This window comes from Artibeus jamaicensis, unplaced genomic scaffold (assembly GCF_021234435.1).
Source record: "Artibeus jamaicensis isolate MK-2021 breed Jamaican fruit bat unplaced genomic scaffold, CSHL_Jam_final scaffold_537, whole genome shotgun sequence".
Classification (NCBI taxonomy): Eukaryota; Metazoa; Chordata; class Mammalia; order Chiroptera; family Phyllostomidae; genus Artibeus; species Artibeus jamaicensis.
In genome coordinates, this window is record NW_026522047.1 from 31,649,860 (window position 1) to 31,672,130 (window position 22,271).

Sequence of the window (22,271 nt, forward strand, 5' to 3'; positions counted from 1 at the left end):
GAAGAAGCCCAGCAAAGTGCAGACCTGCAGTGGTGCTGGGTGCACGTCAGCAGGCACACGCTGCTGCTGCGGCTGCGCACCAGTGCTGGTCCACGGCAGGGCGCTGGCTCAGAGAGAAGAGGGAGCTGGACAAGCTCTCACTTGGGGGACACACCCCACACTGCCTGGAGAGTTTACATAAATGGGTGATGCTGATCACAAAATGACAAAAGAAGACAGAAATAATGAGAGCATTTTCAAACACCTAACTTTGCTGGATGTCTCAACTAAAACTAGAATCTCTGATACGCTTTTTCCTTGACTTTTGGATAAGTTAACTTCACCGAAAGTTCAGCAAACTGCAACTTTGGATGTAGTTCTGATCAACTGGGGGAAAGGTTGAGACCAGGTAGGGGGCAAAGATGTTCAGCCGTTGAAGCGGAAATACTGAGAACTTAGAAGTAAGTGCTCAAAGAGAAGTTAGATTTGAACTCTCAAGTTTAAAAGAACGTATTCTAAAAATTCAAAGAAAATATATGCATGACCTGAAACTCAAAAGGAAAGATACTTCAAGGGGGAGGAGGGCTTCCAGAATAAAATTCTAACCATACAACTGCAAATTATTTCAACAGATGAAAACGCAGAGGCATCTAAAGGTACTAATGTGGTTCCCCCAGGGAGCAGCCTAATGGGCTCAAATTGTTAAAGGTCTTTTATATAGACATCAAGAGAATGGCTGCCATGAAAGAATATAATCATGGCCCCTATGAGCTTAAAGTTGCAAAAAATGCTAAAGACCAAAAAAAAAAGGGGGGAGGGTTGGAGATGGGGGCAGGGGCTGCATTGCTTTAAAGTTATGTTTGAAAGGAGAACAAGAAGGACAGAAACCTGCTGTTTGGGATGGATGGTGGTTCTCAGGTGGTATGAAGAAAGGCGAAGATAATCTTCTGACTGGAAAGGAAGAATACACCTTGATAAGAGGAAAAAGAGATAAAGAGATTGGGATTTAGAGATCAAACAACTACTCTTGATGGGCTGAATTTACCCCAGAGTACAGAGAAAATTTACAGCTACAATGCAATCAATTATCTTCAACAGATCCTGGTGAATCTGGGATCAGGTTCACACAACAGGCCAAAGAAGGGTGTGTATAGTCAAAATTAAAAAAGAGAGAGAGAGAGAGAGAGAGAGACAATAATGCATTTTGCAGATCATCTGGAAAATTCTAGAATAGTGTATTTATGAAAGATTTGCTTAAGGAAAGACATGAGGCTGTTAGGAGGAGACTCCTGCAGGAGATGTTTGCTAATAGTAAGTAACAGCCAAAATGGTACGGCCACTGGGGAACCGTTTGGATGGGAGAGTGGAAAAGATGTTTGGATCTCAGTGGTGGTTTGAAAGGTCTTCCATGCTATCCTTGTAGACAGGATGGAGAAATGGGGGCTAAATCACACTCCAGTCTTGTTAATCATGAAATTACTGAACTTATATCAATCAGGAAAAGTCTCTTTAGTGGACCTGGAACATTGAATGAGGTAGTAGATTTAAGAAGGGAAAATTTGTAACCGGTGGATGACCCAAAGAATGGTGAAAAGAACTTCAAGACTGTGTCCACACACATAAAAAGAAGATAACCCTGAAATACCTTAAGGCCTCCTATAGAAAAGAGACTAACATTTTCCACAAAGCAACTTAAAATGAAGAAAATGGCATGGGACACTCTGGAGCTAGGGTGCTGCTGGTCAATATGGTACCCAAACAGAGGCCAGTGGCCATCTGTCAAGGATGGGTACTGAACAGCACACCCGAGTAAGGGCCTGGATTGGTTTACTACACAGCATAGAAATCAGGTCCTAAAATCAAGATGTTGGCAGGGCTGCATTCCTTCTGGAGGCCCCAGGGAAGAATCGGCTTCCTTGCCTTTTCCAGATTCTAGAAGCTACTTGCATTTCTGGGCTGTGGCTCCTTCCTCGAATCACTCTGATCTCTGCTTCTGAGGTCACCTCTTCTCTGGCCCTGATCCTCCTGCCTCCCCTTCATGAAGTTCCTTGTGATTATACATTCACCCCACCCTGAAAATCCAGGATAATCCCTTTAAAACCTGTGACACTCCTTCTGTTCTGGAGGGAAACGTATCCTCCAATTCCAGGGATGGGACGTGTCGCCCTTCGGAGCCACATCTCTGGCTGGCCCAGGTCCCTTTCAAGCCGCAGAGCATCAGCGGATTCATTTCTGGAAAGGCAGGGGCTGAAGAGTCCCTGTTCTCCTCAGTGACGAGAGCCCTGAGACATGCTGTTCCAAAACTTTACAATCTAAATTCTAAAATAATTCTTTTAACGATACTGACAAAGTTGAACCTGACAGCTTGAGTACGACGAGTTTAATGTAGTTAATTATAAACGCTGACGAGATACCAATCTTTTTCAAAAACGCTCGTGTTAACCCAATAATTAAATATTAACTTTTTAGTAGGCTGTAAAGTTTATTTTCTTATAAACCCCTATTTACAGGCTGACCTAACTTTTTAAATAGAGTGGCATCTATTACTGCTGAACCAGGTGGCTAAGAGTTTATGATTACCCTAGAGCTTCCTAGAACTGGGTTTTATTGTAGAAAAGGAGAAATGCATGACATACTGAGGAAAAGGCCATGAATATAATACAATTATCCAGACTTTGTTATCACTCTTCTCTTTCATCAATTTCCAAAATCACCATCAATTTCCCTTGCCTCCAACCACCCGTCTCCAAACGAAACCATAGATTAGTCTTCCAAACACAACTTTCCATTTATGTCTTTTTTGAAATTCAGCCCCAAATGAGAAATTTTAAAAAGATCAATGGATTTACAAAATAATTTTCTCCTATAACTCAAGTCCAAGAGAAAAACTATCCATGCTGATTATCATCATGTACGCTATAGAAAAACTAAATCCACAAATAACACTTCTGATGAACAGTTTCATCCTCTTTGCACGACACACACACATACACACACACACACACACTCTGAAGACCTTCTAACAAAAAGCAAAACTGGAAGGCCAGGAAGAATGAAGGACAGCAAGATGATGAGGTTGAGTAGGGAGAAGGAAATTTCTCCACGAGACGTAAACTGCAGGTGGAGAAGTGACTGACAGTATCTAACGCAGGGCCTGGCCACCAGTGGGTGTTCAGACGCAGAGGAACATAACTCGAGCGCCTGCACAGTGACCGGGCACGGTGAGCACCACTTGAGGACCGTTGAATGGGTCTTTTCATTAGTAGAAATGATGGGACAAAACATGAGCAGAGAAAGAGGAGGCAGGTCTTACTTTACTGTCCTTGTCTGGTTTGGCTGCTGAACTGTTCCCACATGCTGATGAAGCACTGTCAGAAGAGGTGGGAAGTCCAGAGAGAATGGCCATTATCTGGCTACTGGGCTCGGTCTCTAGGGAGGCGGAGGTGATGCTCTGTGAGGCCATTGGAGCAGCTGCAGCGCAGGCTAGTGGGGCGCTGGCTCGACCCACACTGACAGCAGCCGCTGGAGGTGGAGGCTGTGTGGAGGCCATGGGATGGTGGGGCAGGCCCACAGCCGCCGGCCCCACACCCGTGGCGTTCTGCACTTGGATGGGCGTCACTGCTGCCGTAGGGCGTTCTTGGTTGTGTGCCAAAACTAGTCAATGACAGGAGGGAACAAGGTAAAATTTAGCTTTCCAGTAAATTCTGCTCATCAAAACATGAGTCATTTTATTGCATCAGACCATAATGAAAGGATGCTATTGCATTTGTTACAGTAAATAATGGATGTGTGGTGGTTGAAAAGCACTTAATCTTAGCTAGGTCCCTAGATGCCATTTCCCTTCCAGGACAGCCCTTGAGTCTGGTGAGTGCCTGGAAGCTTAGCTGTGACCCTGAGGCCCTTCAGTTGGAGAGAAAGAAGGCCTTTCCACACAGCTGGAGGCAGGGAGCCGGTTTCTGATGGCAGTGCACACGGTCAAACGATACTAGCCTCCAGCCCTTTTTAATAATTATTCTCTCCATTCTTATTAACCATTTTCTTTCTTTTGGTTTTTCAGATGTAAGTCACACGTTTACTCTCACTGTTACCCAAGACTCTTGGTAAGTTTTCAATGCTGCAGAAAGAAGAAGGCTCTTTAAGGTCCCAGTAGGTCTAAAATAGACTTGTGACTAAATTCATTAAAAAAACACTTCTGCACACTGATTGGCAGACTATTGTGTGGTAGACACACAGGTGGGCGCCATGAGGTTTGAGATCGTGTGATCTTGACCATAGAAGTCGTATGCCCAAATATTATTGATATTCTTAGGAGCAGCCGAATTCCTTTCAGGCTTTCAATCTGTAGGTCAGGCTTGAATTAACACGCAGGGCAGGCTTAGCCAAAATAAGCAGATGTAAAGTGTCATTGGCTAGACTGTGCCTACTTCTATTTCCTGTTATTTGTTATTTTAATATCACATCTGCCATTCCCAACATCTGTCATAAAAGATCTGCTATCCGGCAGGCAACCACTTTCCCAACCCTCTGTAGCCCGGCTCCCCCTGTACCTGTCCTCACGGCATTGCGGGCCTGGTTGACGGTCATCTGCCCAGTCATGTTCAACAAGACTTTGGCCTGTGGACTTGTGTGGACGTGAGCTGCCGACACCACGGCTGTGGGGACAGGACTTGGACTCCCAGCCATTCCATTTCCCTGGAGCTTCTGGGCAGACCCTCCCGCAGTGGAAGGACTGACCATGGTCACCCCCCGACCTGTCTGACCAGCTGTAGACATAGGGACTTTAGCTTGGGAAGAAGAATTTGTCATAGCCCTGCCGAGACAGAAACACAGACATCTGATCAGTCCTGGGTGGGAAACAGAACAACTAAATGCAAGAAGCTTTAATACAAAACATTAAAAAAAAATGAACGGAATTATTTTTACAAAGTGTAAGAAGAGCAAATTCAAACAAACAATGGCCCTGAGACAGAGAAAGTTCTTGAAATGTATTCTGAGTCACAGAAAACTCTTCATCATATTCTGCTCAAGAACACACAGTTGCTGGGTTCAGCGTTCCACACCAAGGCCAAACCTCTCCCCTGACATAAGGCCCTGGACTCTCCTTCATCTATCCAAGAGGCCAAGTTTGTCCCCCTTACAATCACAGCACTTCTGTGGCCTTGCTCATGTTTACTGATCTTGTCCCTACTTGCCCTCAGCCCCACATCACCCAAGTGCTTGTGTACATGCATGTGTGTGTGTGTGTGCACATACACACACTCTGTGTAGTGCTTTCTGTCTTCTCCTAACCTTACCTTATGCTTCAAGATCCAGCAGGAATCCTTGGACTTAAGAAGCCTTGCCTAAGACTCAGGCTTAAGATTTTATGACTCTAGTTCACATGGATTTCTTTGTTCTACGACCCTGAGTGTGAACTGCGGTATTATTTTTTTTAGTAAATTCCTTATATTCCTGACTCAGTGGAAGTTCCCTGTAGACAGGGCCAGTGTGAGATGGTTCTTTTCCACCTCCCCAGGGTTTGTAGCTATAGCGGTGTAGCCGGCTCTAAACACTTACAGGTTGAATGTCATTAAATTAGGTTTGATACAGTTTTGTGTAATGTAATTTTTTGACATCCTAAATTCATTGAAACAATTCTATTTACAGTAACTTTCTCCTAAATACAATACTTCATTAAACTGGAATGTCCTTATTGTTTACCCTGATGAATAACAAATAATTAACTCTAAGCATCCCTCTGGAGGCCTTAAATAATTTCTTTTTGAGTTTTATGAAAACCTTTTTTAAATTCACTTAATCTTTTGTTGTTGTTTGGTTTATTTTACTTCCCTTACTTGTTTTTGTGGCTTGTTTTGTTTTTCATTCCCACCAGGGAGGGTCTGCCTACCATCTTCTGGATCCTGAATGCAGATTTTAGACACACAGAAAAGAAGGTGTATATCGATTCCAAATCTGCAAGTCTAAGTACAGCTAGCATCCTGTCACCATCTGCAACAATACTGGTTTTCATTTGATTAGGCTGCTGGCCAACCTGTAAATCAAGGCCAACAACTGACAAACATGTCAATTCATTAAGCCATTTATTCAAAATCAGAGGGTTCAGGGAATGATTTAACACAGTTAACTCTGGACTACTTAAGAGCCCAGTGGCCCAGAATTCAGGCTCCCTCAATGTCAAAGCCATCATAGGTCATTTCGTGGAGTTTCCAAGGCTACCTTCTCTAGTGACTAGAAGGTGAACTTATCTCTAAAGAAAATAAAGAACTTTTTTTATATCTAAAAGCTCTTACTTCCCATTACCCTATGGGTCTGTCAAACAGGGTTTGTCAACCTCAGTGACATTTTGGGCCAGATCACCCCTTTCTGTGGGAGACTGCCCTGTGCACGGCTGGACCTTCAGCAGCGCCCTCGGCTTCTCTGCACTAGACGCCAAGAGCAGCGTCTCTCCCCACCTCCCCTCCAGTGACGACAATCGAAAATGTGTCCGTACGTTGCCAGATGCCCCCGGGGAGCAAAATCACCTTCAGCTACGAAGGATAAAGGATCCATGTTATACTTAAGGAATTTTATTAGTCTGTATTATAGAAACTATTAATAACTGCCAAAATTCAGAGGTAATCAAGCTATTGGAATATAGTGCTAGACCACCTGGGTTTGAGCACTTCCTCACTGTGTGATCTCCGACAGGTTATTTAATCTCTTTGTACCTCCGTTTCCTCATCTATCAAGTGAGGATCAGAACAGAAACTACAACAGTGAGCTGTTTACGGACTTAAGCATTAACGTGTGAAACGCATTTAGAAATCTGCCTGCCTGGCACATAGTAGGCATTAGAGAAACATGTACATATTAACAATATAGCTTTTGTTTATATTAAACATCATGCTTTTTATTTTCAAACACGCATACACCAAAAACAAAAATATATTCGAACACAAAAATATTAAAAATGGTCTAGTTGAGTCTTCTGCATATTACTTAAAGCAAGTACATAAAACCCAGTAACTTAAAACCCAGTACATGTATTCACAGAAACCTACAATTTCGTATCTACCCACGTGAACGGTACACTAAGCATTTTAGAGTTGGAAGGGATCTCAGCAAACACAGATACGGATTTTTTAAATGTTGGCTTGTAATAGGCAATTATAATGTGAGATGAAATCTGGATAGGCTGAGAGCCATGGGAAAGAACAAAGCTTCTCTGTTTAGGACTTAGTAAACCATTTTCCAAACCATACCTTGTGACTGGTGCCACATAATTACCAGGGAAAACCCCGATCTTGCTGGTATGCATCGACGTCCCTTTGAACCAGCCGTCCTGGCAACGTTCAAACACTAGAAACATCTCTCCTTTTCTCAGCTCCAGCTCATCCTCTTTCCGGGGAGTGTACGGGTAGATAGCAACATAGCTAGGATAGAAAGAATATTTGCTTTCAGGCTGAGTAACAGACAAAATCCAAGATACTCAAAACCTGTCCTCATTGTAGTCTTGAACATCTTGTACAAAGCAAACAGAAGTATAATCCTTTAACCTGTACGTAGTATTGGTGCTGGTCCACTGAAACAGGTTCTCCCAGCCACAGGTAAGAGGCAGAGGCCCTCCTAATGAAGAACTGCCAGGCAGGTCCTCCCAGCATGAAGGTGACTATCCCGCCGAATGGTATTTGCAGGGTGTGAAAGAATTAATGCAGCTTCCCAGAGTGCCTAACCTGCTGCTGGAAATTAGGTACCCGCTGGGAAAACTAAGCTCTTTGAATGGCACTTGTTAGACGAGGGAAGTAGCCCCAAATGAGGACATATGGTGAAAAAATCCCCCTGGGAAGCGCAACATGCTGCCTTCCACACACAAGCTGGACCGGAGGCTTGGGCTGCACCCACTTTGGCACGCTCAGCCAGGAGCAATACTGAGTTGGAAAAAGTAAAAGGAAATAAAAGTCCAGATCACAGAGAGCACAACACAACCCCGTAATGCAGGGTGACTGTGCCCCCAACATATGGAGACCAGGCAAGCTACGCTAACCAATTGTTTTTACCGGGGCTCTAAACTGTTCCCTGTATCGTATAAACTCACACAATACAATGTAAGATCCGCAAAAATCTAGCTGTATTCTGCCGTGGATAAACTCTGAATGAGATAGTGAGCCCTTTCTGGACACTTATTATTGGAGGTTTACGGCTTTTCACATGCATGCTATGGACCGCTCTGTCTGATTTCTGTGGAGTACCTTCCCATTCCTCAGTGCCCCAGTGTGAGGAACACACATGCAGACAAAACACTCCAAAGGCAGTTCTATCCACAACTACTACCATGAAGAAGCAAACAGCTTCGTTCCCCTCAACCAGGCACGGCCTGCCCTCAGCAGCCCGGCTGCCCAGCGAGCTCCTGTATCAGGCCCATTTTGTTTCAGCAGTCCCCTAATTATATGCATGACTGGGGGGAAGTTTGCAGAACAGAAACCACTTTGGTAAGCCATAAGCCTGTCACCAGCTCATATCAGAAAGATGTTTCCCTACCTCTGCCTAGTTTGGGCTTAGTTTGAAATGCATGTTTAAGCAGTAATAAATGACACCCTCACTTACACGCTGGGGCGAGTCTGAGGTCGTAAATGTGCAATCTGTTCAGGGGGTCCCGCTGTGGACCTCAGTCCCATTCCTGCAGAAGCAGCAGCAGCAGCAGCAGCAGCAGCAGCAGTGCTCGGTGGTGTGGAGGCCAGAAGAGGAGGTGGGGGCAGGGGAGGATTCATAGTCTGGTATAACAAAGAAACCGAGAGGGGGGGAAAGGAATAAAACACTTATTTACATCGCTTCTGCAAGGTGGGAAGGAAAAGGAATCAGAGATCCATGGAAAAAGGCTTTAATGTAATCCAAACAGAGCAGAACCCAAAGGCTGTCTAATACAAAAGCCTCCTTGAAACAAACAAACAAACAAACAAAAGCCCCCATCTTGTTCTCCTCTAAGATCTTAAAGCCACAGCAACCATTTTCAGCATACAGGTAAATAATCACACTTGGGGGGAGGGAAAGAAAAATGAAACAATCACGGGCGATTTAAAGATTAATAACACTTTTAAGTATAGACTTGGACAAGAACCCAAATGCCTTCCAAGGAGGCAGCTATAATGTCCTGCTGCTTGCTAGGAGTTAATCTGCAATTGTTTCTGTAACCCGAAACTTAAACACAACACAAAACAATAGGGCTGCACTGTATCTCAAACCATGCCTTCAGAAGGAAATTTCCTTTGATGCCTGGTCTCCAAAAAGCCCAAACAATAGCAAGCCACAATCACTGGGCTGTTGTTGCTACTTTTGCTTATTCTTTTCTTAACTATGCCAGCTTTTGAAATTTAGTACTATCAAGGCTGGTAATCTTTAACAAGTACACCAGTGGAAAGCTGCTGATTCTTTTATGGGCACAGACTAATGGGGTTCTGCCTACAGGATTCCATGCCTTTTGAAAATCAATGGCTCAATTGTTACCTTCTGATCTATAAACCCCAGATAATTCTCTAGGGCCTGTGTGCCGAAACTCCTGGGAAAATGGGCACACAAAGGCCTGCCCGAACCTCCACCTCTCCCTCCCCAGATCTTTGAACCACTAGAAGTAAAAACTGAATCAAAGGCGAAATGAAAAAAGTAAAGAATGCGCCTAGGAAGGCATAAATGGCTTTGACACATCAGCATATTAGTGAGAAAAAAAATCCAGTGACTTCTAAACATAGTTCATAGCAGACATTTTATATCTATTTTTTGGAATAAAAATTTGAATCTCATCAACACTGACTTCATCTGCCTATTAATGTACATAGTCCCACAAACATAAACTGAATAGAAAAAAATTCAAAATTCTAGACATATGTTGCAACTGTCTCACACATTATATTTAATCTTCTGGCTAAAGTGACTTTCGGGAAGAATTTTCCCCAAACAGCAGCTGACACTGGTGCAGAAGTCAGAGCAGGAATAAATGAGGCGTGGAGCTGCTTACAGAGTGCTACCCAGGACAAGGCGGAGGTCAGCTCAGAAGGTCAGCACTCGTGAACATTCCTCACGTCCTCCACACGAAACACGGCAGCGCTGAGATTTGTTACAGCTCTGGAATGTGCCTAGACCTGGGCTTCGATGAGCCTTCAAACCCTTTAACCAGGAGAAGGTCAAGCATTCATTCCGTTTGGTCTCCTTCCAGAGACAAAGTAGGAGAGAGGTAAAGCTAACCCTCGGTAAAGTACTCAGCAAATGTGTGACCTGGGCAGTTCGTGGGTAATAACACACCAGCGGCTTGACAGGTGAGATAACAAGTCTAGACTGTACATCCAATAATACACAGAGACTGCAAAATCACCACTTAACTGATTTCCATTTGAACCTTCCTAAGCCCAACCTCACAACAGCGTGGCTGTGGAAAGGCAGGAGACATACGACACTTGCTCAGCAGGAGCCCGACCATAACCATCCTAGAAATTATTCATTGTCGCACCGAAGGCACAGAACTAAAAAGCTCATTTCACACGCTGCGTAGAACGGCATTTTCAAGAGGGTAGGAAATTAGAATCACCCGTTATATTTTATTTTAACTTATTAAAACAGAGGATGTATTAAACTGTCTGAAGAAGAAGGCAAGGACATCTATAGACCTGATAAAAATACGTGTCATGTTTTAACAAAATGTAAAAAAAAAGGTCACGTCTCATAGCTAACAAACAGAGTAAACAAATGTTTCATGCGTGTCACTTTTACAAAGAGTAGGCTCTGGAAATATGGATAAAAGAGAATATTCTGAAAGCTCGCAAAGGTTGTACTTGAGAGAAAATATAGTTATAGTTCTCTCTATATGGTTGAAACAGATGATCTTAATAAAACTGGGCAGATTTCCCCTAATGCTGGGCGACCAATCTTTGGGGAAAAGTGTGTTTGTGTGTGTATGTGCATTTGTGGGTATATAAGCACACATACAAAGACCAAGAGAGAAAGTCTAATTAAAATCAGATTCCTAGATGTTGCTCAGCCCTGCAGGGTTGGTAAAATGATAGGGCTCTTGTGAGTCCAGGGCTGTGGCAGACTAGGAAGTTCTGTGGGTTGCTTTATAAACAACCTAAACTGAAATAATCTGGTGATGTGGAAGTTCAAAAGGTAATCCACTGTGTGCTGTGCTCCAGGCAGTTCGCCATCCTGCAAGACCTGAAATTTCTACAGAGCAAACCACAGCTTTTCATTCACCCAGAGCTGACCTGGAGACCTGCCTATTATTTCATGGCCCAGGCTCCAGAGGCCAACATGCACTCTTTACCAGCAGGAAAAAAAACAGAAAACAAAAACATCCATGGTACCTGCTAGGAGCACAGGTAACACTGTGCTAACCATATTTTGTTAACTTACTATTGTACAGAGCCAGATACCACACATAAATGCCATGTTCACTGGATACTGCGTGCTAAATTACAAGGGGCTTAAACTGTGCCCATCACTGCTCACCTCATGGAAATGCAGAAAGTCTATATAGCATCACAGTAAAGCCGCCCATAGCCTAGGCCACAGACATACTGATGTAGAAAACTGGATGTTATACTGATATTCCTTAAAAATTAGCTTTCTGCTTGTGCTTCCGCAGACTCAGGCTTCTGTTTACCAGTACGTGGTAATGATCTGAGGCAAGAATGACTATTTCCAAGTAACACTTAGCTCAAAACAGACCACTTAGCGGTGGTCTGCCCATGTAAACTGGCCATATTTCGCCATGCCTTGGTTCCCTTCCACGACCCAGTGATCTTGAAAGAAGCAGCAGCTTTCCATGGCAGAAGAAGCACGGACTTTGGGATCAGAAAAAACACAGATCTGAACTCTGGGTCCATCTGTGAAGCACCAGGAAAGAAGTGTCCTCTCTCGGAGTGGGCTGGGCGCCAGGTCACGAACAGGGTGCATTTGCTACTGGACACATCCTACCCTGTTTCTGATCTCCAGAACTCCCGCCAATTCCGAAGGCTCTACTTCTTCCTCTCCAACTGCCAAGACTGGCAGTCCCATCCTTCCACTTCCAGAGGCTTCTCTGATCCCGTTGACAGGAGAAAACTCTGTTTAGCCTCTGTCACGGGCTTCAATGAATTAATTACATATTGGCTCTTCTGAGAACCTCACATCATTTCATCTTGTTTCCTTAAACAATGTGTGTGTGATACTTTTTTAGTTCAGGTTACACATTTGGTAACGCAATCTGTTTATAAGTTGTCTATGGGCCATATTTGGCCTTTATTGACCTGAGTGCCCTATGACATCTCACGGCTAAACACCTCTCAGCTGGCACAGAGGACCAGGGGTTATGAATCACTTGTTGACAAAGTTTTTCTACCACTGTATGGAAGATGCAAGACTAAGATCTTCATCCTCTTATCCTCAAAAAATTAGTTGGAAAAAACCCTCACTACTATCAACAGACTGACGTCTGAATTCGACAGACATAATAACAGTTTTGTTTCTAATATTAGATATTTAACATTTTAACTGTTCCACGTGAGATGTATGAGACAATATGTTCCTAACATCATCTGGCATAGAAGATGAAAAAGTCTCAATTCATGAAGAGTACTAGACATAATGTTCAACTTCTATTCCAGTGGCAGCATTTATCACCTATAAGCCCATGAAGAGCATGGTTTCTGTCCCACCGAGCCGAGTACCATCACTGTAATACTGCTCGGGTCGTGGAACATACTGCAAACTTCAAAAAGGATACTTGCTGTGATTAACCAGAGATGCAGCGGGTGCGTGCCACTGAGCTGTTTTTCCTCTTACACCTAACATATGAAATGCAAAACATTTCTGCCAACCTGCCAGGGACCTTGAGATCTAGACATCTCCTGGGATGACAGGTATGTCTGTTTATAATTAGTTTTTCATTAAGTGAATCTGGCACAGTAGACATACCGTTTAATAGACCTTCCTCTTGCTTATTAACACGCAAGCTTTCTCCTGTGATTCTAGGATAAAATCATTGAAGGTCAATTACCTTCTGCACACTCGTGCTCTCCCGTGACAGGCCCCACTGATCTGCCCTAGAGAGCACCTCCAGCTAGGAGCAGCTGGCCATTTACTGTTACCGTAAAAATTTTAGCTCACATGGGTGAAACTCGGCCAGCGCCATGTCTTTCCACCAATCGATATTCCTATGATCAGGAGAGTCAGTTTTTCCCCCCTTAAGAAATTAGGTTAGAACTCTTCCATGCAAAGCAGTCTTCTGGAAATGAGAACACCGACAGACGGTGGAAGGGTGGAAAGGAAAGGAGAGTCTTCTCTGGAGGAGAGAGAGCAGGGTGGCTACGGAACTCAGCTCCAGTCAGAACACCCAGGGGCCACTGGAACAGCAGGGGTACCCCGTTTCCGCAAAGTTCACGGAATTTCGTCTTCTCCCAGATGCGTCAGTGCAACTTACCCTCCCGCACCAAACTCTTATACTATCAAGGAAGCTAGAATTGGTCTGGAAACATAAAAAAAAACACCTTTAATCTTTAACCAGAACATTATTAACTTCCACTTAAAAACAAGAACATGCTTAACTCCATAAAATGTTTTCAAAAGTCTAAGTCAAGCTAGGTTACAACTGCATTTATTTATGTCCCACTTTGTTTCGAAGTCAGTTTTCACTGATTTATAAAATGTATCAAGACAAATATAAAAGGAAAAATGAGGCAAAAATAAAATGAGGACAATAAAACGAGGTGGAGCCAACATTTTAACTAATAACATTGTGAGGTCTCCGCTGGAGAAGGGTACTGATTTGGCTTGGAGCATTCTAGCAGAGGGAACTATAATCTTTACAACATATATAAAATCCACAACCTAAAAACAAACCAGCTGCTTAGAAACCTTGCTATTCCTGGTCTAGGGGACAGAGAAACCTGTAACCAAATGAACCAGGTCCTCCAAGGGATCCTTAACGTAAACCAGTGGCACATGTCACAGGCCCACCTTGGAATGGTTCTCAGTAGAGGCCAATAATGAGATCAACAATAGTCACTTCTCTGTACATTCTAGGTGTGGCACTCTCTGAAGTAAGCACTATTATTAGTCTCATTTTATATGTAGGGACAAAGAGGCTGAAAGAGGCTGGGTAAGTTTTCATGGTCCTATAGCATAAATGGCTGACCTGGGCTTCCAACCCAGGTCTGTGCCCCCATCACCAGGTCACACCATTTCTCTGAAAATATCACAATCAGTTGAAATTTGGTTAAGCAATTTATAGGGGTGGGGTCCACTGGAGTCATCTCATTTGGTGATCTTTCCTATACTCATTCAACTCAGCACTAAAACAGTCTGAAAGTATAAGGTAAGGCATTGGCCTTGATGAGAGATGTCTCACAATTGCTAGTTCCTTGCAGCTCAATTGCCTATAATTTTAGGAAACATGGATTTAAACTATTGTGTTTCTGCTACCTGAGGTTGCCTTTGCTTGCTTCTTCCCTTTTAATTTTCTCTCCAGAGTGTTCCTTTTTTGTATCTACCTCCCTCGGATGCCCCCATTCTTCCTATTAATTCTCCCCATTAGGATGTTTTAAAGCAGCTAGCTAGTGTTTAGGTTCTGTCTGCAGGATGCTATATTCGCAGAAAGGAAGCCAACATAGTCCGAGGGGCCTTCCAAGGCAGCAGGGACCTTTGGGCAGCCATGGCCATGGTTATACCAACAGAAGATGAGAAACTAAGAAAGGTGAATTGCAAAGGTAGAGATTTGAAATAAACTTACTGTGTGACTAAAGAAAATCACTTGGCCTTAGGGATCCCAGCTTCTCGGTATTTCTATTAACGTGTCTTTGTAAAAAGGTCGACAAACTCAAAAGAAATAAAGGTTAAGCCTTCTGGAAATCAGGATGAACTATAAGGAAAATGAAAAGTATTTTACAGAGTTCTTCTAATAGCTTCTGGCCACTGACCCTCACTGTGAAAAGTTTTGGCATGCCGCAGGCAAGAGACTTTCTAATTTTTCTCTAAGTTTAACAGAGATAATAGATAAAAGATACGCCCCACCTAGCAAGTGTCATGTAAACTGCAGGTGTTAGGAGGTGGAGCACGCCAGGTTAACGTGACTAATACCTACAAGATAAACAGAGATGGGAGAAGCTATACTCACTCCAAGCGCAGCTGTGTAGGGGGCATCTGATGGGAATGTGAACGAAGGGCCAGTTGTCACTGGGCTACTTGGGGGTGGGGTCACAATCAACCCGGTGGTACTTATATGAACCTGCCAAGAAAAAAAGTTAATAGAAAGACTACATTTAATACGATGGATTATACCAGCTAAACTTTGGGAAGGCAAGTCACAATTTTTTTTTAAATCCACAGATTCTATTATTTTTGGAAGGCAGAATCCCTTTTAGTATATTCAACCAAAATTTACTGCCTACCTAATTTGTATTAAGACACTAGGGAATCACGTGATAAGTACCGGTCACTAATGGCTGGTGCCCTTCACCACAGCGCGCTGCCTCTCCGGGATGCTGCCGACCACCAAGGGGGCTGCTCAGACAGTCAGGTCCTTCAGGTGCTCCACCAGCCTGCTCACAATCTCCCTGACAATCTTGCTGAAAGGGGTGGTAGCATAACACTCGCCTTTCTATCAATGTGAAATGTTTCAGGTGTTGTGCTATTTTCAGAAGCATTTTCACAATTTCTACCTTACGGTCGGGACACATAATTAAAATGCAGCTGCCTAGACATGCCTATCACAGGCAATTACTTATAGAGCCTTTAAGGGAACAATGTCAAGCCAAATTAGCTGTGTTCAAAGGTGTCTTATCCTTGATACTACCTAAGATTAATTTACTAGAAAGAAATTGAGTTATTCAGGTCATTTCATTGCCTGTGTTGGGTTACTCGATCAATTTCTGCCAATTTGCACATCAGGTCCGACTGCAGAATGCAATGGTGTTGCTTGATGCTGCAGAAGTAGGGGAGTGGGTTCCTGTGCAAATGATGTCTTTCCTTCACTACTGAAGACATGGAGTTGGCTGGTACCTGGTTTCCCCATGGAAACAATGCTATATGAAAAAATGCTAGGCTTTTTGTAATAAAAACTTAATCCCAAACATGGTTCCCTCAATTCCCACAAATGAAGAAGAAGATTATCAGGACAAAGAGAAGCTCCAAGATTAGTTAGTTCCCACAGGGCCTGAAGGAACCTTCACAGTTTCCCACTGGGTTAGCGCCTGCCAGGGCCGGGAGATTCAGCATCACAGCATATAACTCAATCGTCACCACTAAATCCGTATTATGCATGGAATCCACATCCTTTTAAACTTGCCCAAGTACCTGTTAGCTCATACACTGATTGAACCTAAGCAGATTCCAGCGGTGCCACAAACAAGTGTTTCTCTTCAAGCCTCATTTTCTGTCTCTTCTGTGAATCAGAGTCTATTTCTAACCAATCTGTAACAGGAAGAACACTGGGTAATAGGAAGAACTGTTTTTTCATTCTTGGAATAAAACCTAATGGCCTTCATTAGGCCATTGAATCAACGAATGTTGATATACACACTCCACGGACACCTGCACGATTGGCACCACATAAAAGATGGTCTTTCTTAAAAGATACAATGGAGTGCACTTCAAAGCGTGCGCCATTATTAAGGAAGATTTTGGGGCAGAAGAAAACCCGCCACAATACAGCTTCCTGGGCCTGGCCGACAAACATCTAAGAAAGACCTCACTATGGACTGACGTTTCTCTAAAAGCCCCGGACTAGGAATCAGGAGAATCAGCTACTAATAAGCTCACAGTCTTGGGATAAGTACGTCACTTCACATCTCTGGACCAGAGGTTCCCTGATGCCTCTGCCATCACAGGCACAGGAGTGAAGCACTGAACACGGAGAACCCTGCAAACACCACTTCAACCCAGAGGCAATCCTAAAGGAAGAGAGGGAAGCCACCAAAGAATGACGAAAAGCAGAAAAGAAAAGTGGCGGAAGGTGAGCAGGTCCAGAATAAATGCCCCGAGGAAGGACAACCTGAGTCCACGCTGTGCTCATCCTTTTCTCAGGAAACTGCAGGTTAGGTGGGTCCCCCCTACCCGAAAGGACCACGCAGAGAGGCGAAACGGGTGGGGACAGCAAATGGGAAGCAGTGGGCAGATTTCTTGCTTTCCCTGAAGCCACTGGCAATAAAAACAGGGCCACAAAAACTCAATTATTATGAATCAGTTCTCCAGCTGGCAAAGGCTAAAAATATATCACCGGTGTGGCATCATGGGGTTTTACAGGTGTCAATCATAGACATCTGTGCACATCTGTTCTGATGGCCCACCTGGATGGTAGAGCCTGTAACATAACCTTTCATTTTATGTATTAGAAAGTTCCATCTTCACTCAGTAGTCACTGAATAAAATATCATGCAAGCCCTTTGCCCCTTTCTTTGGTTCATTTCCCCATCCTGTTGCCTAGAATTTGGATGGGACAGAGAGATCTCCAACTGCCCTCCAGAAACATGAGGACAAAGACCTCGCCACGGGCTGAAAAGGTGAGTTGGACGGCACAGCACACCAGCACCGAACTGCCTTTATGTGGCTCTCACTTTGGTGAGGGAAAAATGAACACTCACTTCTTTAGGGCCCTGACTTTGGATGTTTAAATAAATGTAACCAAACCTAATTAAAGTAAAGCAAGACAAAACCAGGTTAATAGCAAGAGTCACATTCAGCCATGGGCCTCAGTCAAATCTGCTGAGCAGTCCTTTCTTGGGCAGAAGGAAAAGAGAGCCCTATTTAAACCACCATTTTCCACGTCCCCTCCTCTCCATGGTTAGGGAAGTGATTGCCTGTCACACATGCAACACACACTCCTTGCTTTACTGTGGACTGTGGTTTCCACCACGTACACAGTATCCCATGATGAGCCGTGTTTTCTGTAAACCTAGGCTGGAGAAGCCAGGCAGCACTTCAAACATCTCCCATTCTCATCTAGAAATAATTTCTCCCTGAGGCAACACGTTACCACTGAAAACAGAACGAATCAGAATACGGGAGGAGGGTGGAATGGTTGAAGGGGGAACTGTTTTACTGGAACACAGAAAGAGCCTTGTTTCCTAAGCTACTCGGACCCAAACAAAAATAGCTCTACTTTTATAGTCTTCATTCCCAGCTCTGGTGCAGCAGCATCAGACATGCTCACACCTGACTGTCAAGTTCCCTGCGGAAGATACAAATGCTGTTTATCTTCCTCTCTTTTCGTCTTCTCTCCTGCCAAAAGATTACTGCCCATTCTTTTAAAGCAATTTCGCACTGTGAGTTGCCATTATTCTTAATAGAAACTTATCTTTTATTTTAAGAAACATTACTATAGCCCTGATTATTGTGGCTCACTTAGGGGGGCCTCATCCTACAAACCCGAAGGTCACCAGTTTAATTCCTGGTCAGGACACTTGTTCACGTTGCAGGCCAGATCTCTGGTTGGGGGCGTGAGAGGCAATCAACTGACATTTCTCTGACATATCAATGTTTCTGTCCCTCTCTTTCTCCCTCCCTTCCCTTCTCTGTAAAAATAAATAAGTAAAGTCTTTGAGAAAAAAAATCACCATGCAAATGTTGGCAGGTCACTAAAAACACACTCAAGTGATTCAACTTTCTATTTGTGAATGACCATCTTTACTAGCCTCCTCCATCAGAACCTGATCCAAAAATCATCTGTTCTGAACCTTTCCAGGGCAACCTCACTTGGTACTTTGTACTCTATCAAGGATACTTATTGTCTGACATTTGGGATATACCAGTGAACACAGTGAAGACCACTGCCCTCGTCACCCTCATGTGCTAGTGCAGTGTGTGAGTGTGAGTGTGTGAGTGTACATGTGTGTCCTATTTCCCTCAGAAGATCAAAGGTTTCATGGCCCTACCACCTAAAAGACATCAACAAAATGCAATTCTATTCAGAGTGTGAAAGCAGTTAACTCATAACCTACAATAGGAATCCAAAGGAGCAGGCCCAAATAAATGAGTCTGAAGACAATAATTTTCAATAATATTAGCAAGGAATAGGAAAAGCTGTTGTAAATAGTTTTTCTGTGCTCCAAAACAGAGATTATTAAACTGTGCGGGTTCCTTGAGAATAAGGACTGCATGTGTTGGTTTCTTTTTCCTTTCTCTTTCTTTCCTTTAAGGGAAAATAATTTACTTGTATGGTTTAAAGAACAACAAAAAACACACAGCTATCGCCCTGGCTGGCTTGCTCAGTTAGTTAATGTCCTCCCGATACACCAAGGTTGTGGGTTAAATCTCTGGTCGGGGCACATACAAGAAACAACCAATGGATGCATAAGTACTGATAAGTGGAGAAACAAATCGATGTTTCTCTCTATCTCTAAAACCAATAAATTAAAAAGAAATAAGAATTACAAACCACAGCTATTAATACTACAGAGTAGAATATAAAATCTGCATAAATTTTTAAAATAGAACAGGAGACTTGAAAGAAATCTCTCCCACTTGTGGCTGGCCCCTTTGAGCCAGGCTCTCTGGCCTGTGGGTTGAGAAGAACACAGCTGTCTTCTAACTGGATGATGACAGAAGCACCTCTCCTATGCTCAAGCTGCAGTCCAGGGTCAAGGCCAAAAAACAGAAACTATCTGGCCAACTATCTTACTGGGTTGGCCAAAAAGTCTGTTTAGCTTTTTCCATAAACTAGAAGACACATTTTTTCATTTTCACCAATAACTTTATTGATTTGGATATTTTGAGTGTGTCGGCTATATCCTGTGTGCTATAACACTGATTGTTCTCAATGTCTTGATATGATCACTATCAACTTCAACTCGTCTATGCAACTGTGGAGTATCGTCCAGTGAGAAATCTCCAGCACTAAACTTCCCAAACCTCTTTTTTCCCCCAAACCACTTCTGACATGTTTGATCAGTTACAGCACCTTCTCCACACACTGCACATATCTTTTTTTGCATTTCAATTGTGTTTTACACCAATGAAATAATAAAACACAATATGCCAAAAATGTCACTTATTTTCTTCCAACTTCAATATTAAAATGACTACAAAAAATTCACCAATTTTGATAGGTTTTTTTTTAAATGCACACTGATATGACAGCTGTCACAATACAATCTAACAAAATTGTTTCAAATGAAGTTAAAGACAACTATGTACTACTAGAGCCACCACACAGAAAAAAACAAACGAAGTTTTTGGCCAACCCAGTATTTTGTTTGGTGAGCTTAGTTCCACGGAGAACCTCTAATGAGGCACCCAGTGAATGTTTGCCAAATGAATGAATCAATGTTCCCGATCATCTTCTGCATTTTTACTAACACATGAATAATGTATAGCTATTTTTTAAAGACAGTCCAAAGTGATGATGAATTAATGAGCTTTGAAAAATGCTAGGCTGATTTCTAATTTAAATTAAATGTTTCTTCATGCCCTATTTCTATAACTCTGACTGGGGACCCAAATATCAAGGTTAAGTTACACAGATGTAGGCAATGGCAGACCTTATGAGTTCTGACCATAGCATCTTAAGTTTGGATGGAGATCAAGTTTTAGTTGCCAGGATCTCCCAAAGCAGCTTTCTGTAAAATAGAGGAATTGCTTCGTGAAACTGATAAATTATTTTTTAATTTCCTTTGAAAATGACTGAATAGTTCTGGATTAATGCGCTCAGGTCATTTCTCCATTTTTCCACCTACAATACCAGGAAGGCTTTGCTCCCCTGGAAAGCTGCTGTCCTCCGAAGGCTAAAATGAACGATATTCTTCAGCTGGTGAACACACACACAGATCTGTTGGCGACTAGATCCGGCCAACTCTCCCCGCGCCCTGGAGAGGACTCACCTGAGAAGGGGCACTGCAGGACAGCCCGGACAGCTCGCCGATGCGCGCGGCTGCGGTGGGGTTGCTGGAGCTGATGAGGACCGGAGGGCTGATCTCCATGGAGTGGCGGTTCTGGGACGCCTGGGAGGACTTGTTGGCCATGGTGAGGGACGTGAAGGAGTGCCGCTTTTTGGTGTTCTTCTTGGTGTCAGAGTGCTTTGGGGCAGCGCTGCTCTGTGCTGTTGCTGAGGTACCTTCTCCAGCATCAGCTCCCGCCACAGGAGGCTTATCCCATTCTATCAGCTGCTTAGCAGCTGAGTTAAACTGCAGACCAACAAATCGGCACAAGTCAGACAATTCTCTAGGACTCACGGACACTGGCTTTCAATACACTTTTATCTAACATTTAACATCACCACCTTAAAATTTGCATAGGCAAGTACGCGTATTTTTTCCACGTGAGATACCTTTTCTCTTGATACTGGGATTTCCTTGTAGTATCTATGTCACAGATAGATGCTAAGTCAAGTTATCATTTATTACAATTCCAATGCAAGACTACAAAGGTTAAAATATTTTTCCCCCAAGAATCTTCACAATGCCTAATTTTAAAATTTGCCACAAACAAACAAAGATTTATCTCAGTCCACTGATGAAACTTAGAGCAATGAAAAAAGGTGCATCTGTCCACCTGAAGGCTGTTGTCCGACAACGGCTGGGTGTCCCCAGAGCACAAACGGACATCGAAGGCACAACTTCGGGGCTTGGTAAAAATGAGGAGGATGATGACAAATGAAATCATGGATGTTAGCTCACATACTTCCATATAAACTTGGGGGAGTCTCACAAACATATCAGTAGGAACTCGGTATGTTTTTGTCATGTCACTGTGTCAATTATTTTTATATGTGCCAAAATTTTAAATCCCAATAGGGTAAAACATGAGATTCAAGTCCTGTTGGCAAGCTAATTTCCTCTTTTTGAAAAGTTGCCTGAGTGTGAATGAAATAAGGGGCCAAGGGGTCAAAAGCTGTGCACCGGGCTGACGACACCAGCAAGAAAGGAAGGAACACAAGGTGTTTGTTTCCCCGAGGCAGACCAATGCCTCTGCTTAGCATCCCTGAAAACGAGCTGCTTATAACTTACCTAGATGTTACAAAAACAGGAAAATGGTGAGCACAATTCAACCTCTCGTAAAACACACGAGATAAAAAAAAACAAACCTTTTAAAGGTTAATTTAGGTAACAGGAAAAACAAGGTTTTTTCCACCCCAGCACTGCATGCTCAGCACCTCACAAATACCTTTAGATAAAATAACATCATCAAATTTTATTTTTCACCCACCTAAACAGTTAGGACCATCCAGATCTTTTCATCCTGTTGATGTGAATGTCCTACTAGAAGAGTGAAAATCCCGTTGGTCAGTGCTTAACAGTGAACTTGCTTTGGCACAAGTGACTGTTCAGAAAGCCATAGGAATGGCAGCTCAGTAACAAGTG

The 22,271-nt window shown here is 43.2% G+C and overlaps 1 protein-coding gene across 2 annotated transcripts in view; it reads right to left on the reverse strand.

Moving 5' to 3' along the window:
- Positions 1 to 22,271, reverse strand: part of SH3RF1 (SH3 domain containing ring finger 1) — a 154,490-nt gene that overhangs the window by 16,262 nt on the left and 115,957 nt on the right. Inside the window, exons 5-10 of one of the 2 annotated variants that reach the window (XM_037140374.2) lie at positions 20,793 to 21,095; positions 15,095 to 15,205; positions 8,563 to 8,729; positions 7,221 to 7,391; positions 4,527 to 4,789; positions 3,293 to 3,633 (exon numbers count right to left, since the gene is read on the reverse strand). In XM_037140374.2, the coding sequence (XP_036996269.2) occupies positions 3,293 to 3,633; positions 4,527 to 4,789; positions 7,221 to 7,391; positions 8,563 to 8,729; positions 15,095 to 15,205; positions 20,793 to 21,095 (1,356 nt within the window). The remainder of the gene's footprint in view (positions 1 to 3,292; positions 3,634 to 4,526; positions 4,790 to 7,220; positions 7,392 to 8,562; positions 8,730 to 15,094; positions 15,206 to 20,792; positions 21,096 to 22,271) is intronic. The other variant, XM_037140375.2, reaches the window with a different exon arrangement.